The sequence below is a fragment of the Lynx rufus genome, unplaced genomic scaffold, assembly GCF_022079265.1.
Source record: "Lynx rufus isolate CCGP_SWC_20201006 ecotype Redwood Valley unplaced genomic scaffold, mLynRuf1.p SCAF_15, whole genome shotgun sequence".
Lineage (NCBI taxonomy): Eukaryota > Metazoa > Chordata > Mammalia > Carnivora > Felidae > Lynx > Lynx rufus.
The window spans coordinates 26,473,868-26,492,845 of NW_025814829.1; the positions used below are offsets into that span (position 1 = coordinate 26,473,868).

The 18,978-nt window shown below is 34.8% G+C and overlaps 1 protein-coding gene across 2 annotated transcripts in view; it reads right to left on the reverse strand.

Moving 5' to 3' along the window:
* NEK7 (NIMA related kinase 7) overlaps positions 1-18,978 on the reverse strand; it is a 160,302-nt gene that overhangs the window by 25,041 nt on the left and 116,283 nt on the right. For both annotated transcript variants that reach the window (XM_047076723.1, XM_047076722.1), the window contains exons 6-8: positions 15,503-15,611; positions 14,249-14,356; positions 68-162 (exon numbers count right to left, since the gene is read on the reverse strand). In XM_047076723.1, coding sequence (XP_046932679.1) covers positions 68-162; positions 14,249-14,356; positions 15,503-15,611 — 312 coding nt within the window. The remainder of the gene's footprint in view (positions 1-67; positions 163-14,248; positions 14,357-15,502; positions 15,612-18,978) is intronic.

The following is an 18,978-nucleotide window of genomic DNA, read 5'->3' on the forward strand; positions in this document are numbered from 1 at the left end:
AGAATAGAGGAAATATATTATAGTAACTAAAATACATCAATATATGGAATTTATCAACATTACTTACCTCATACAGTAGACAGCCAAGAGACCAGATGTCAGATTTGAAGTTGTATCCATTTTCATGGATTCTCTCTGGAGACATGTAATAAGGTGTACCCACTGCAAAAAGCAAACCAAACAAAACAAGAGGAGTCTAAAAATGAAGATGCAGCTGTGGTAAGAAATTTTAGACACAAAATTCTAGATTAAAAAATATCACCAAAATAATTCATTAGAATCAGAAAATGGTTTTTGTGAATACTTAAAACTTTTTAACTTCCTCTACTCCCTGACCCTTATACAGCACAGCAACATCTATCCTATATTAAAAAGGGTGTAGTGAGTTGAACTTTATTTCCTTTTGATCAATTCAGGGAGATTCTCGGGAGCATAACTAAAGTAAAACCAAGGAATTCTAACAAGAAAATCTACTCAAGTGATTCACATTGGCTTCATTTCTTTATTTAAAAAAAAAAATACGGCTTGCATATCTCAAATAATCAAGCATGATGGTATAATCATGTACTTAATATAAACATTAATATATAACAATTTAGAGTGTATATAAATAAATCATGCTCATTAACTTTAATAAACATTCCTTATAACACAGTTATAGCTCTTAAAATTATGAATGATATAATCATTACCCTTCAGTACCCTACCTACTACCACTTTTGAAACATTAGAACAGACTTTTGTGCATCAAAGGGTTACACAATAACATATGTGAAAGGTCACGGACATCCCTAGAAAAATATCTGAGTTATTACTACTGAGACTTTTTTAAAGACAAGATACTGTAGCTAATTTTTATTTTTGTTTCTTTTGATGTGCTTATACATGTTTCCCCTTTTTATGGCCATTTTACAAAATGCTAACATTATAAATCATAATGTAATAAATTAATATTTATTAAACATTTAAAAGTAAGCAAAGGCATGTAAGTTATTTTTTGAAAGGTAAAACAGTTAAGTGACGTTCAAAGTGACTATCTTCAATTTCAGATATAGATGGCTACTTCACAATCATTAGCCTAAGGGTTTTTTTTGCCAAATAGAGACCCAAAGTTTGAGAACGAGATTTTAGAATTTTACTTGCTTGAGGCAAAACCTACCAAAAAAGATGCTGCTACTCACAGAGAGAAGGACATTTCCCTTTTTCTGTTAATTTTCAAGAACTCCCCAAACAGTTAGTGTAAATCTTAATGAGACTGTAACTCACGGTCCTGAGCAGGGGTATTTAGTCAGAGACAACTGGAAGAGCCACAGCAACAATCAAAGTATCATTCTCAAAGGCAGGAGTCGGTTTTCCAAAAGAATAAGGTTGCAAACTAATAGTTGTGTGTGGAAACTATACTGCACTGAAGGTGCAAACGTCAGGAACTACGTATCCACAAGGAATCCTATCTGTACTGGAATCCATTTTTACTAAGAATGGAGGGTCCTAGTCACAATGGACGAAAGGGTAGTTTCTATGAAAGCAAAGAAATGAAAAAAGAACAGGACCATAGGAGGATAAAATAAATTTAAATAAAATATGAACTAGTCAAATATGAAATTAGTTAAGACAAACCTTAAGAAATAACCTACTTAATTGTAGTACTTATTTTGAGGCAAGGAAGTTTGCCAATGTCTGTCAGGGTCAGAAAAGCTAAGAAACTTTCAGAAACAGCAAGGATTAAACAATCTGAATTGTTACCGGGTAAAATAAACACGAGCTCTCCAGCTTTGGGAGCTTCAACCACCTTCACTTGTAGCTTGCATAAGCGACACTGATTATTGGAGGTATTTACACCCTCCCTCGACCTAAGGACGGGTGGTGGGTACACTTGGAATAATAAGAGGGCTCTGCACAGGCTCCTGGTTTCAGGACATAAAGCAAGTGAGTGGCAGTGAGGAATGTGCAGAGAGAGGCTTCACGGAATCCACAGGGGGCAACTGAAAACACTGAGGCTTGAAGGTTCAGAGTTTACCAAAAGCAAAGGTAATTTTAACCAGTAGCTCTGGGAAACCTGCTGATACATTAGGGGTTTGATAGGAGTGTGAAAGATTGATGATAGGGAAAAAGAACAAATGCTAGCGTTTTACAGAGATTAGCCCCAGCACAACACCTTGACTGCAACACAACTGAACTCACGGACGACCCACAAGTGAAGGAAGCAGAGAAAAAGAATGATGAGGGTATTCGACTGAGCTAAACTTATAATGTAAAACATTTTAATGGGAAGAAAAGCCTTTTCGAGTGAGCTGCTAACGGTCATTACAAAAAGTGACGTATTGGGTTGACACTGCAAACTTAGATACTGACTCCTCTTCATATTACAAATAACAAACTTCTTTAGGTTAAATAGGTGGATTTCGTTTTAATATTTCAGGTATACAGATCTTGAATATATTAAAATATAAATCTAAGGATGCTATTCACCTTTTGATTGACACATCTCCAAAAGAGTCATTATGTAGGAAGAGGAGAAAGTGTGTATCCTGCACTACAATTATTAATTGGATAAAATCATAATTAACTGCTGAACACGGCAGAAGAGGGAATTTCCACTTGCTCCCTCTTACATGCTCCCTAAAGTGCACCTCCATCCTGGACAAGGCTCTTCTACTGACTGACACTGAGCAGAGAGGTTGCACCCCATCACATAAACAGATTCATCCTTCCTCTCTACCTAGCAGAGAGGTCAAAAAATTTAAGTGCTCAGGAAAATATGAAATACATTTTCATGCAGTGATAGGTCTTCCACATTTCAAATTTAATGGATATATAATTATTTCCTAAAAGCCTTTTACAAAATCCACAACAGCTGTGTCTATTATTACTACTGCCTCAAGAATGTTGTGACTTAACAACTGTACAAGAAAAGGGAGAGTTATAGAATGATATGATTAGATATTAAAACGATCATGCAAATTACTGTGTGTTGAGGCGCATGGAGACAGCAAGTTGTGTAATTTTACTAATCTTTTGAGAATTTATGGCTGTAGATAAAATGGGAATATATCTTACCATAGCAGATATTTATTTGAACCTCCTGACATACGTGAAAGTAAGAAACGGATGATAATGTCATAAAAAAAAAAAACAAACAGTAACAGAGAAAGGCTGATATTAGGGGAAAATTGCTAACAACTAAAAACGCTATTGGATCTTTGAAATATACTAAGATAATCATTCAAATACAAATAAGATGGGAAAAGCTTCACACTGTATATACTCTATTAACAATAAATACGTTCTAAAATTTATCCTGAACAAAATGAAGACCGATTTTCAGAAGTTCTACATTATGCTTAAGAGTCAAAAAATTCTGCTAACATGTTATTATGGAATATATGACTAAATTAATTAATAACTTCCATATTATCAGAACAAGTTAGATGCAGAATTTTTTCAACATTTAGTACTACAATTTCTGCAAAGACTTGAATTGAGAAAAAAATAGAACTACTGAGGCATCTGTTTATAGGTTAGATTGGGTTGCTATTTTTTTTTCTTTTCCATTTCGTTTTGTTTGAAACAAACAAAACCATTCAAAGGGCAAAACCATTCAAAGATCAGGAAACCTATTTCACATCTTACCTCACTAACTAGCTAGGAACACTTAACTAACTTCTCTTTTTATTCACTTCCCTCACCTCTAAGATGCAGTGATGAGAAAGAAGAGATGATTTGTGAGACCATTTTGCTCTGAATTCTGCAGCACTCATAAAAACAAAACAAAACAAAACAAAACAAAACAAAAACCTACAAAAATCCAGATGGGAAGTAAAATGGAAAAAAGTAATATAGTCCTTTTTTTCTTTAAGCTATTACATAGGAAAGTGGAGTGGAGTGTTTTAAGTCAGAGAGTACAAACAAACAAATTCAGTTTAGAAATGTTCTCTTAGAATTAAAGCAAACTGCAGAAATGAAAGCTTTGAACCTTTCTTGTTGGGAACATTAAAAGGACCCTAATCATCTTATATCTCAGTTTGATTTCAAAAAAACACACAGATAGACACAACTTCAGGGAATAAGAATTAATTTTCATTCTTTCCTTCATAATCTTAAATCAGCCCAGAAACTATGTTGGCAGGCTTAACAGAGAGAGGCCAAATGTATTTAATTGTAAGTATTATCTACGGTTAATACAGAATGGCTGGGTGGTAGAGTAGTATTTCTTCTGCAAAAGAAAATTCTAAAATAAAATTTGTCATCTTTTAAGTGCAACTGATGACATTTAAAAGCTTTAATAATGCTGAGGGAGAAAAACTCAGAAAATGTTACTGTTTTTTCTTTAATTTTTTAATGTTTATTTTTGAGAGAGAGAGAGAGAGAGAGAGAGAGCGAGCAGGGGAGGGAAGAGGGAGACACAGAATCCGAAGCAGGCTCCAGGTTCTGAGCTGTCAGTGCAGAGCTGGAGGTGGGGCTCAAATTCAGGAACCACAAGATGATGACCTGAGCCTAAGTCATACGCTCAACAGACTGAGCCACCCCGGGGCCCTGAAAACGTTATTGTTATTGTTACCCTGCTCTAAGGACTGTGTAAATGCATTATGTGAATTATCTGGCTGAACTTTTACCAAATGTTTAGTGGGTCCCTACTATAAGGCACACACTGTTCTAGGTGCTGGGGAGATAGAACTAAACAGACTAAGTCCTGCCCTCATGGGGCTCATGCGCTGGTGACATGCGGATCATTATGAAGTGGTCTCAGGAGATATTACTACTGTTACCTTGTTTTAGAGAGGAGGCATTGGGAGGTCACATAATTTGCCAAAGATCACAAAATAGGTAAGGTGTGGATTTGGAATTCAAACCAGGTATTTGAAACTTGCTTTTAAATAAAGTTACTCCATTAAAACTGACCACTGTGAAATATAACTTAAAAAATAAAAACAAAACAAAACAACAACAGAAAACTGTATATTTTCAAATAAAGAAGTAGAGAAACCTTCTAAAAGTCAGTATGTACATATGAGAAGCCAGGAATCAGGGTCTGGGTTCAATGGGCTACATGTGGAAATTCCGCTACTCTAACAGCTGCTCTGATTGTTTCAAATACATCCTTGTTACGGTGACTGAGAGGTGAAACATGCAGCTTAAAATCAGATAGTAGCTTCTTCTTAGAGCCATTATTTCAGTCAAGAAAGGACAGAATGTTAAAAATAAATCCGTGAAAGTAGCCTATAGCACTGACTGAACATATGCTGCCTTTATGGCCCCAAACCACGTCAAACTATGAAGGGGGATAAGCCAAAGAAAATCCACAGAGAGGTGCTAGGGAAAGGTGTGGGAAAAACCAGTATGTGACCACAGGTGGCACTTGGCACCAACAATGAAACTGTTTTAATGCCTGACTCAAGAACACTAATTTTCCAAGCTGAAATCAGAAGCTATATCACACTTGGAAATAGTGTGGGGAACATGAATTGTGCACTCAAGAGACTCCAGTGTGAAAATTCTGGTATCTGGCTTGAGTGATGGATGGCCATGCATTTACTCTTCCGGCAACATCACAAAATCTGAGAACTATTTATCTCCTTGTGGAAGGTAAAGAGGAATTCAAACAATCCTAACAACAACAACAACAAAATTCCCCCGCAATGGGTTTCAAATATTATATAGCACAAGGATCAGTATCAGAGTTCTAGTTACCTTTTTTTTTTTTTAATCTATGCCATTTTCAGGATATACAACAAACACATGTAATAGCTAAATTCACACATGTACATGCAAAAAGAAAATTCTCCATCTTTTTTCTCTTCTGGGGGTCATTAGGAAAGCAAGTAAAAAAGTGCCATATTGCAACGTTATTAATCTAATTATTCTCATTTTTCTCCTTTGCAGCAGTCAGACAGGAAACACTTCACTGTGAATAATAAAAGCAACTCCGAAGCAAATAGGTTTGCTTAAATGGTAGCTAACTAACCTTATTTACTTATACATACCTTTGGAGCAGATTGGCCTTTCTAACTAAGTTTTGTTAAAATTACTTTTTATCTCCTATATTCTAGTCTATGATGGAGTAAGCCACTCAAGAAGCAGGACTGGTATTAAGGAGAGAAGTCCCTTGAGGATTAAATAAAATTTTGCTAAAAAAAACAAACAAAACAAAATTGCCAATACACTAATAGTAATGATAGAACTTGTCTGCAAAATTTATATTATGTCAAGTATGGTATATTCTTCCCTAAAAGTAAAAGTACATCACAGTGCAATAAAACACCCGTAACAGTCTATAATGAAAATGTGAAATTTTGATGTCAAAATATCTGCCAAAAAAGAAAGTGCTTAATTTCAACAATGCAAACTTCCATTAAACCTCTGACTTTTAAACAGCTTCATCCTATCCGTCAGTCTTTAGAGGAAGATACAAAAGATTCTCCATGAAGTCTACTAAAATAGTGTGTGGTAAGCAGAATTCTGGCCCCCATAATCTTTGCCCTCTGGCGTCACACCTGTATATCAGATGTTACACAGCAAAAGCGACTCTGCAAACGTAAGGCTATAGATTTTAAAACAGACCGATTATCCTAAATCATCAGTAAGATATGCAAGGGAAGGGGCAGGAGAGATTCAAAGTGTGAGAGGAATTCTACCTGCCGTTGTTGGCTGTAAGGATGGAGAAAGAGTTTAAACCACTAAATTTGTGGTAATTTGTTAGGGCAGAAATAGAAAACAAATACAAATGTGTTAATGATCCATGCATTGCATGGGAGACTGGAACATTCAATGTGCTGAGAACCGACTACACACCAAGAACTACACTAGGTACTGAGGGGCTGAGGAGCAAAGTATATGGTTTGAAAATTGTTCGACCCCTTAAAACTCACTGGGTTATTTTGGGATGGTATGAGGTATGTTTTCTAAGTTTTTTTAGGAAGGCAGGGGAAGTAGGAAAAGCCAATACATTTACCTTAAGAAGACTGAAAGAATAAAATATGGTCTTTCGTAATTTAAATGAAATCTGGTTTGTTCACTAATTGATATGACTGTAATTTAGGTAATCACAACTACCTCAATGTTGAATTAGAGTAATACAAAAGAAATTAGTTCATGTGCTACATGGCACTTAATTCAAGTTGGTATTTGAAGCTTGGCAAGTAATAATTTTTATTATAAATTTTTTATTTTGACCAAAATAAGGTCTCTATCACAAACACATCCATCAGGGATAACTACAGATTAACTGATCAAGAGAAAAGTCATGAGGGGTCAATCCTACGGTGAGTTTCATGAATTATTCCGAATTTAAAAATAATTTCTCTGAAAAAAAATCATAATCATTATAGTAATCTCTCTGCTCCTTAGAGTGACGAAAATTCCCTATATATGGCTACTTCTCTATTCACCATTCCCATTGAGAGTCAATTATGCTTTAGTTGCAGTAGCAACAAATATATCACACACACCACACACACACACAAACAAGTAGAGAAAGGCTACAAAACAAACCACAGACAAAATAAACCAGATAATTTTTGCTTTATCTCACGGCCGTGGACAGTGCTCACATTTATTATGTATTATTTCTGGTTCTCCTCTTCCTGACCACACGGGAGAATTATGCTACCCGATTCCCTTGAGATAGGTAAGGCCACGAGACTTGTTTTGGGCAATAAAACAAAATTGGTTGTAATTTGTGTTACAATGAAGCAGAAGAATTTAGTTAAGAGCCAGTACGTGATTGTCCATGTTCCCTTACCCTCACGAGCTGACAAAAAGCTATGTTGATAGGAAGATAACATGAGATTGAAGCTGCCTGAAATGACAAGTCACTACATGGAGGAGGGCAGCTGCCCGAGAGGGCCACACAAGGCCCACAGTGGGTGATGAGACATCATATGCTTTAGCGCCAGGCCAGCTGAGATTTTGGTGTTACTCCTTACTGCAACATAATCTAACCCACATGTACTGATACATTCAATTAAATTCATCCTTTGATGGGCAGCCAGTCTCTAAGCCCATTCATCATTTAATCAATATTTAATATCTATTATGTTCAATGCCGTATTCTAGGTGTTTGGAATACATCAGGAAACCAAAAACACGTAGAACCCTTTCTTAATAAAGATTAAATTTTAGCTGTAGGACAGAGACAAAAAGGACGAAGCATAACAAATAAGTTATATATCATATTAGATGGGGTGGCTGGGTGGCTCAGTTGGTTAAGCAACTGACTCATGGTTTCAGCTTAGGTCATGATCTCAAGGTTCTTGAGTTTGAGCCCCACATTGGGCTCTGCACTGGCAGCATGGAGCCTGCTTGGGATTCTCCCTCCCCGCCCCCCCCCCCCCGCACCTCCCCTGCTTGCTTGCTCTCTCTCAAAATAAATAAACATTTAAAAAATTTTATAGGGGCTCCTGAGTGACTCAGTTAGTCAAGCATCCGACTTCGGCTCAGGTCATGATCTCACAGTTGGTGGATTCGAGCCTCAGAGCCTGGAGCCTGCTTCGGATTCAGTGTCTCCCTCTTTCTCTGCCCCTCCCACTCCCCTGCTCACACTCTGTCTCTTTTTCTTTCTCTCTCAAAAATAAGTTAAAACGTTAATGTTTTTAAATTTATATAAAAAAATTACATAGCATATTACAAAATAAGAAGTCCTAATGAGAAAAGACAAATTATACAAAGTAAGGATCAGGAATTCTAGGGTGGTATAGGAGTAGAAGTCAGGTTCAGTATTAGAGGACCTCAATTTCTTAATTTATAACAGCCATTCTACCTACTTCTAGAATATTGAGGAACAGAGGAGAAAATGTGCTTTAAAACTGCTTGTAAATTATCAGTGCTATACACATATTCGTTGTTACTGTTGTTGCTATTTAATAACAGGAGAGGATTCCTCTGGGTCATTATTATAGGAAATAAGGGTAGTATGGTATGATTTTACTAAAAATCATATATTTGGAATACATAAAAACTATTCTGTGTATTCTGCTATGTTTTTCAATATTTAAAGGTAAAGATACTTGATCCCTTAGCAAGCTACCTCTGAGTCAGAACATTTGCTGAAAAGAGGCTTTAGAGTAAGTTAAGAAGTAAGTGTACCAAAAGTATATTCTGTGTTTTGTGACGTGAGAAAAACTACACCTTGATTGCCATGTTCCTATTTCACAGACTTTGGCACAACTGTAGTTTTCAGTTTAGAAGAGCCACTTCCTTAGAAACACGAGCCAAAGTTGCTGGTAGACAGAATGCTTATGAACACAGACTTCAATATCCTAGAGCTCTATTTCCTGTTTATTTCTGAATCTTGGAGCATCAAGAGCAGTGACATCCAGGAGAGAGAGCAAACTCTGCTTTCATATGTGGGTTCCTATGCCACGTACAGAGCAGACTAAGGCAATTGCAGATGGAAATAACAACAAATAAGAAAACACTAATAGAGTAGGAGAAAATGCCACCAGGTACCGATACGGTGAACAAAACAAACTGTTGGGAGAGTAAGCCCACAGTTAGGAAGCCACAGGCCACTCACTATCTTCTAGCTATACAGTCCACTTATCTCTCTGTGCTTCCATTTCTTTGATTCTGGAATGGGAATAATCCATATCTATAGCTCACATATATGTGTAAGGATCTTAGGGAAAGGAATGATTTGCAAATTGTACAGAGATACCATGCATGTTATTACCCACCTCCAGAAACACAGCGAACACTGTAAATGACTAATTCAGGAGAATATCTAAGAGTAGGTAGAAAAATCGGAATCTGTCTTTAAGTAAATGGAACAGCATAAAAGCACTGTAAACACACACCAGTGTTTTCCAAATTGCAGGTCATTACTAATTAATAAGTTGTAAAACCAATTTAGTAGGTTGCAGCTAGCATTATTTTCAATAAAATAAAACAGGACAATATCAGAATGCATTATAGTTGTAATGTAAAACACTGTCACATGAAACTTTTGCTTCAATTATATATGGTAATGTTCCTATGGGGTCACAATGTTGCTGGGGTCACTGTAAAGAAATTCTAAAACCATTTATCTAGACTGTCAAGAAGCTTGATTCAAGGGAGAGAGATTTGTCCTCATTTAAATTTTAAGATGTAGACATATATATATAACAGATTTTCTAACACCTGTAACATCTATAAGGTTGATAATATGAAAAAAAAAAAAAACCCGTCAAGATTCACAGGGATATATATAATCCTACAATTAGTCTCCCTAGCAACACCCTCTGTCCAAATCAATACAGAAGCACTAAATGAAGATCTGACTTCCCATAAATTCATGTACAAAACAAAAGGAGGAAGGGGACAAAAACAAAAGAATTGTCTAGATCACAGATTATAGGCAGTGACACACTTCCTGTTCTATGGGCTGATGAGCTCATGTGTATCTCATGGTATCTCTGCTCAGTTTTGGGCAGCACATCCTAAGAGGCACTCAGAGACAAAGGAAGGCAACCAACAGGACAAAGAAGAACCTGAAAACAGCAGACAATACTGGCCAAGATTATCCTGAAGACGACGAAACAAGTTCATGGTTACAGTCTTCAGGGCCCCTCATGTTACTCTCCTACTACGAAATCCCAAAAGCTTGCCACCGCACCAGGAATGAGATGTGAACTCTTCTCACATCTGGTCAAGACCCTTCCTTCACCCTCCGCCAGCAAACTTTCTCCAGATTGAGCTTAGAGCGTATCCTGCCTTTGTCCCTTTGCGTAAACTGTTCTTCAGTCAGCCTGAGACCTTCTTCCCCAAGTCCCAGGTAGCTGGTTCTTCTGCATTGTGATCTCAGTTCAAACACTGCCCTCACTGAGGCTTTGTCTGACCATGTCCCTCCTAAAATAATTCCCCTCCTAGTCATGCCCTGTCACATGGCTAACAAAAAAACAAAGACGTAAAATGATTATCTATTCCCTCTCCCCACAAGATATGATCTATGAAAATGACTTTGCCTTGTTTAGGCTTGTTCCTGGCCCCTAGAATAGAACATGCATAAAGAAGGTACTAAAACTGTCTTTTAAATGAATCAATTCAGGTATTTTAACAGAATAATAAACTGTGCGTGAATTCCTTCTCTCTCCCTCTTCTTTCTCTACATCTTCATCACCACCACCACTGTGTTAACATAAGCAACTTAATGGCACATTACAGTGAATGAAAACACCTTTATGTTCATTGCATTATTAGGTTAGGGATTGGGTAGAGATTAAGGCACAGCATAGAATAGTTATTACCTACATTTCCAGTTTTATAAATTTGGAAACTGAGCCTTAGAAAGTTAATAGAAGGTTTGATCAAGGTCCTGCAGAACAATGGACATGTCAGTTCAGATGTCCTCTATTCTTTCCAAAACACCATGCTATTTCTCACATTCAGAACAAAGCAAGAAGAAAAACAAGGCTGGCATATAATGAGGTAGGGATGTGTAGTCAATGATAAGAATGGAAAGTTATAGAGGACACCAAACACTAAAGGACCCTGACTACTAAGCTAAGGACTTTGCATGATATTCTTTAGGCAACTGGGAACCATCAAGGATTTGGGGGACAGTGACAAAATCAGATAATCTCTTTTAGGAAGATAACTCTGCCGAGAATACACAGAGTTATTTTTCGTTTTTTGTTTTTTAATATTAGACATAAGGAAGAATATTTTCCTAGTTTAAACATGAAGTCACTATGGATTAAGGAAGAGGGAACAGAAAAGAGATATTTGATTCAATGTATGTGGTGGGAGCAGTGAGGGAGTAGAAGAAAAAGTGAAAGTTTCTGAGAATTGTTTTCAATTTTGAGGATTTGAATATGGTTTATACATCCAGCAACATGGTATTTTGTACTTGTAATTTTTAAGCCTGATCCAAGAAATTATCTATGTATATTATCCAATATTCTATGTTGACATACTTTTGATTAAAAAAAAAAAAAAGAGTACTGAATACTGATTCAAAATGTGACTACCTATATAACTTTATCTGCCACAGAAAATGTGAGAGGGGAGCCTGGGTGGCTCAGTTGGTAAAGTGACTTGGGCTCAGGTCATGATCTAGCAGTTCATGGGTTCGAGCCCCACATCGGGCTCACTGCTGTCAGCACCGAGCTTGCTTGAGATCCTCTGTCCCTCCCTCTCTCTGCCCCTCCCCTGCTCATTCTCTTTCTCTCTCTCTCTCACAAAAATAAACATTAAAAAAATATTTTTTAAAAAAAGTATTTTTTTCTCAATATGAGAAAAAATGCTTGTGAAAGAAATTCTTTTTCTTCTAATTCATTCATCAAAGAAATGATCTCATTGTTACCTCCTCACTGGCTGTACTACAGGCTGTGTCTTAGAATGTTATGTAATTATGTGCATCCCCACGTATTTTACGCATACACACATATATGCCTGCATTTTTACATAAAACTACACGACCTTAAGTAAACTGATTTAGATAAAACCTGGTAATACTTTCTTAATGAATTTACTCTCCATATCACATAATCTGGACTAGCACATCGCCTACGCTTGAAGATGGATTTTGTAAGCCCTGTTGGGAACTTTTGTATGAGGCAGTGGCAGGCAAGTAAAGAAGACCATTTCCAAAACTGATAAGATTGGAGTTTCATATACTGGCTCCAAAGGGTCAGGTGACTACAGCATGCTCAGAGTGACAGTCTGCAAAGCAGCATTTAAAAAAGAAATGCATGTGCACGAGCATGGGTATGTACAGGGGTGTGTGTGTGTGTGTGTGTGTGTGTGTGCGCGCACGTAGCATTTCTAAGTAAACAAAGGACAGAATGCTCTTAAGACATTTGTTACTCAGGTGAGTAACAAAGTGAAAACATGTTTGTTATTTTTACTAGTGAGAAAGGACATTGACATGGAACGATGTTTTCTTCACAGAAATCTATTATTTGCATTGTAAGAGTTGTAACTTCCAAATAAAACTTTATCAAAGTCCTACTCAGATTTATGCATTTCTTATAGAATTTCATATCAAATTTTCTTATCAGGAAAGCCTGTAATCCTCTATAAAAATAAAAGTAAAGTGAAAGGGAACAAAACAGTATTACTCAAAATCAGTTGAAACTTTATTTTCTTAAAGTACTTGACAAAACTAAAACTCTGGGAAAAGGATAAAGTATTATCTTTCTACCACTCTTTATAGCTTAGAATCCAACATTTTGTCATTCAGCAACTAGTGACTGGGTGCCTACTTATGTGCCAGGTACTGGTCTAGACATAAAAATTTAAATAACAAGTTCAAGTTCACACAGAATCTTGCTAACAAAGCCAGAAAAACTTTAAAAGGTCTAGTCAACTAATTCAGATGCTTGTTTCAATACTGTGCTTAGTGTAACTCACTTATTCTATATCAGGCCGTTTTAAAGTTTTTATTTCATATTTACACACAATTTTATACAAAAATTTAATGGTTTTCGTTGAAATTATGACACCAGAGATGGGGTACAATTAAATTAAAGTCATCTTATTTTTATCTTAATTCTTATTTTAGTCTGGTTGTTACTATGTTATCTAAGTCTTATATTAACAAGGACAAAATGTAATTTGAAGAGTTTTAAGAGAAGCTCTGTCACTCTCTTTAGGTTATTTGGTTTAAGAATTATTTCTTAGAAATTATTTCTTCCTAGTAATTTCTATTGTTTCTAAAGTAGACAACTGTCTTTCCATTGCTACTACAATGTTGTAATAGCTACATTCATTCTATTTTAGATATAAAGGACAATGCCATATTATTAACTCTAGAATGAATAAACAGCAGATATCTTTTACTACATTATTTAGGGGAATATTTTCCTTGTTAGTAATAGATCATGTTTAGGTTTCCTCTCTGCAGTAATCACAACTATGTGTGTTATTTTAATAACTAAACATTTACAAATTATGGTATTTTTACAGTCAGGTGAAGTACTCTTCCAAGATATGGTTAAATCATATTATTTCAATATTGTTAAATGGAGAATAAAACAAATGCTCTATGGCAATTGTTAAAACCAGGTTTGTTTATTAGCATTTTCTTTTACCAAGTGTCTACCTGGAGTCAAATCAATAGAAGTACCCAACTGTCATGTGAATGAGCACATTATACCTGATAGAGAGCTGTAGGGATCTACTGAGGATCCGATGATTTTAAAAATAGTTTTATTTAGAACGTAAGAGCTGGCATATAAATAGTATGTCCCTTATGTTGTTTTTAACCACACACACACACAGACACACACACACACACAATAACTGAATGAAATTACACTGTGTCTCTTACCTAAAGAATGTGCAGCTGTGGTTTTAGAGCTGAAAAACCGACCAAGCCCAAGATCTCCAAGTTTGACCACTCCAGTGGCTGTAATGAACACATTAGCTGGTTTTATATCTGTGAAGAGATGAAGGAATCAGGTGAAAGATGATATAAGCTTAGGTATTTTCAAGAGATTAAAACACTTTTCATAGAATTTAAAATCTACCTTAAAAACGAAAGTCAGTTTGAATTTTGATCCAATTACTTTATTTTCAATAATTTTGATATATCCTAATATTTCTGATATATCCTATTATTTCTGAATTCTCTGATAGAGAAATAATCATCAATGTAGCACCATGAAGATTGCTAGTAATTTTCATTTAAAATGCGTTTTGTTGGGACGCCTGGTTGGCTCAGTCGGTTAAGCGGCCGACTTCGGCTTGGGTCATGATCTCATGGTCCGTGAGTTCAAGTTCCGCGTCAGCCTCTCTGCTGACAGCTCTAAGCCTGGAGCCTGCTTCAGATGCTGTGTCTCTCCCTCTCTGCCCCTCCCCAGCTTGCACTCTGTCTCTGTTTCTCTCAAAAATAAATAAATGTTAAAGAAAAATTAAATTAAAAAATAATAAAATGCATTTTGTTTTCCATTCTCAAATCTTTTGTGAAATTCAAAGCACAAAATAAATTTATTTCCATTTTATATCAATGTTAAATATCTTACTAAACATTACTTTGTTGATACATTTACATAAAATATAAAATTATAACTCTAATCTGAACATAACTAGATGACCTTAGAAGTCATAATTGCTTAAATAAACTATATTGAAATTTCTCATACCCCAAATCAGAGATACAATCCCTAAGTGTTGTAATCTTTACATGTTCTGTCCAACTATTAGACTGACAATCAAGAATACATTAAGAGCTAATGCTGAAAATTAAAAACTGAAGTTGGCCATAATATACATTGTTCATCTGAAAAGGGAATCTTCCTTATGCATATTCTGCTTTCCTACATCTTTTTTTTTTTTTTTTAATTTACCAACATCATCAGTAAGATGCTCAGAAGAGGCAGGCAGAAAAATAACTAATTCTTATTCTTATTTAAAACCAAGATAGGGCTTTAGAGGTTTTTCATTCTAGTAAATAATAATTTGGAAAAAAACTAGCCAAGAAAGCATGATGCTATGCCCATGATTGGAAGGCATTTATTCTTCAATTGCCTAATAACCTGCATCGTTTAAACAACATTAGAAGCTATTCGTGATTTTACCCTACCTCTATGCATGACGCGTCGAGAATGCATATGTTCCAATGCACTGCAGAGTTGAACAAAGTACTTCCAAACAGTCCTTTCAGGAATTAGCCTCTTTTGTTTCTTAAAATGCTTTTTAAAAAATTAAAAATAAGAATTAGAGGAATTAAAATATCTTAAGACCAGATCCTGACACACCAAATGCCTTGTCAGAAAAACACCTACTTTTATCTACCTATTACCAACTAAAAAGCATATGACTTCCCACAGTGAGATGATTCCGAGAATTTTACCTGACATATTAGCTTAAATTTCTCACTATTATATCTAAAGTTAGCACAGGCCATATAATGCTACATCTTTATGATGTCCAATATTTCAAAAAATTAACATCTATATAAAATAATTTCCTAGCCTAAGAGGACGATGTCAAATTTCATTTTAAGAAAACCCAGAACAAAACAGTCTAGAAAACTGAAGGTAATTATGTTCATTAAAAGACAATTCTTCTCCTGACATTAAGTTTGACTATAGAATTCCTTTTAAATATTGAACCACCTTGGTGATTTGAAATATCAGTTAATTTATTAAAAATTAAATAAAAGAGATTTATATAAAAAGTTTTCATGAATATTTCATGACTATTGCACATTACAAGTCAAACCTGTACTTTGAATGAATGAAACTAAACTTCATGGAAGAAAAACATCATAGGAAGGTCAGGGCAAAAATGGAGCACCAACAGACTAGTTGGGAAAGAACGGGCCATCACGCATGAGAGGGCAATAGCCAAAATAACTGCGAAATCAGAGGTAGATATTTATGCCCATTTTTTATATTACACTTGCTAGAAGAATGTACTAGTAACATACTCATTTAAAAACAAAGTTCTTCATTTCCTAAGATTCACCAAGATTCATTATATAAAAATTATATTTCTAAAACAAAAATGCAACTGGCTTCCTACTTAACAATATTTATAAATGACCAACATGAATACTACATTTAAACAAGTTTTCATGGAATTTTCTGATAATTTTAATATAGGTATTAACAGATATTAGTATTTAAATGTGTACTGTAGTGCATTTTCTGAAAACATTTTTGGAAGTTCAACTGATTTGTTATTGAATATATCATTCAGATTAACTCTAAAACAAGTATCTTTGTCAATTTTTACCCTTGTGACCAGTTGAGGGCAGGCTGGAAGGAAAAACAATACAGGGAGATCTGCTCATATCCCTACTTCATACTTAGCAAAAGATTATTATCTACTGCCTCATATGCACTCAATATGTCAAAGGATAAATCTTTAAGGAAAAGCTAATAACTTTAGGCTAATGTTTATTATAACACATGCTAAGGAAATGAACTTAGTAATTTCAATGGCTATTAACATCAGTAGCAAAAAGCCAATAACAATTAGATGACCAGGTAATTGAAAAGCAAATCAGGGTATTACTAAAATGTTGAAAACCTCCCATATCATGTCTCAATATTAAGTATTTTTAATTGCAGACTGTGTCAACATCACTTTTCATTCTAAGGGGGCAATGCTGCAAAATCAGTTCAATACATATAATTTTCTTTCAGATTTGGAATGAGTCCAAATAAAGCTTGTCTATGTGCTCTCCCTGATGCTGGATTAGCATATCAGAAGACTGTTTGATGTCAACAGGAAGATGGGGACCAGGTTTCTTTTCAGTCAAAAATAAATATACTGCATCATGTAAGTATCAGACCATGCAAGAAAAAATTTATGCTTTAAGATAGATTCTGAAATCATCATAACTATTAACTTGGCAGCTTACTTTTAAAGTCTCATTATTTAAAAAATGAATCAAATATATAGGAAAATCAGAATGAAAAAACTGCCCTCAAAATGTACACTAGGTAAGATGTTATCAGACCAAGATGGTCTGATCATTTTCATGTTTTTATATTCTTTGAGACTGTCTCTTTGAACAACAAATTAAAGATGAAAACAATAAATTGACATCAATATAATGCTGCCTAGACCGAATGGTCTGGCAAAACATAAGTATCCAAAGTAGAAACAGGTTTCTGAAGAATAATTTTATGAATTTGACTTGATCATAAAATAAAACAAAGGCAGTTTCATTATGTCATTGGGATTTCACAATATGTTTTATGTGCCTGTTTAACCATATGCAGTTTTCCACCATTCCTTAAGTGTAGGGGTTTTTGGTGTTTTCTTTCTTTCTTTTTTTTTTTTTGAGAAAACCAATACTTATGATAAGAAAAGCCTGTCTGTTCTGATGGTGGCACTGTTGGCTATCTCTTATAAAAAAGGTGAACAGAAAAAAATGCAATGAAAATTTGAATTTTTTTTTACTACTGGGAAAATGTATATTAGCCCTACAGAGCAGAAACTTACATAATGCCAAAGTATTTAAAAAAAAAAAACAAGAGAACAATCTCCTCTTGAAACTTACTCTAATATATACGTATCATTTAAAAGTTAATTATTTAGTCAAATAGCATTACTGTTCAAAAATCCTCCTTTTCTTTAAAAAAGACAGCCCTATATAAATATTTAGCTCTAGATTAGAAAAAAAATCTAATGCCAACATATAGAAATTAAAAATGCACGTCAATTTGCCACATGGTAAGTTTTTAATAAAGCAAGAAATAATGCAACCAATAATGCAAGGTTAATTATCAATAAACATTTATGTGAAAAGGCAGACTATACAATATGGCACTCTACTACATTTATATTATGAAATGGAATTGCAACATTTTTTAATCTGAAAATAACATATCTAAAAATTTATGAAGAGGCAGAAATTGGCACTCAGGTATACCTGATCACTTGGAATTAATTTTTGCTTAGTCTTTTTTTTTTTTTAAGTAAGCTAGTCTTTTCACTATGCAATGCTTCAAATACTTGTGATTTTAAAAATCTGTCTACTATCTCCATCAACATCATTCAAGTAAACACTGAACATCATTCAAATTAAGGAAACGTGTACCAAAATAGCCAATGTACATATAAAACATCAGATTATATTCTCACTTATGCGTAAAAAGATTACCAGCATTTCTCTTAGGTGAAATTCAGCATTCCCGGTAAAATATATTCACACTGCCACTTAAATGATATATATATATATATATATATATATATATATATATATATATATATATATAAAAGAGGACAGCTAAGACAAGCTGCTTCTATTCAAAGATGTTGACAAAAGTCACACCTTTTTTTTTTTTTTTTTTAAATAATCCAAAATCCTCCTACAAATTAAATGCCCCAAACCAAATCCAATTATATAGTGGACATTGAATATTTAAGGACCATTTGTTTGGACTCAATGGGATCACTTGGTTCCTGTACTCTAGACACTCTCACTCCAAATGGAACATATACTTTACTTATTTCTAAATTTTGCAATCCTAGCATTCCTCCTCTAGAAACCTTGGGAAAAGCTTCAATGATAAGAACAACAATAAATTCAAGCATAAAGAA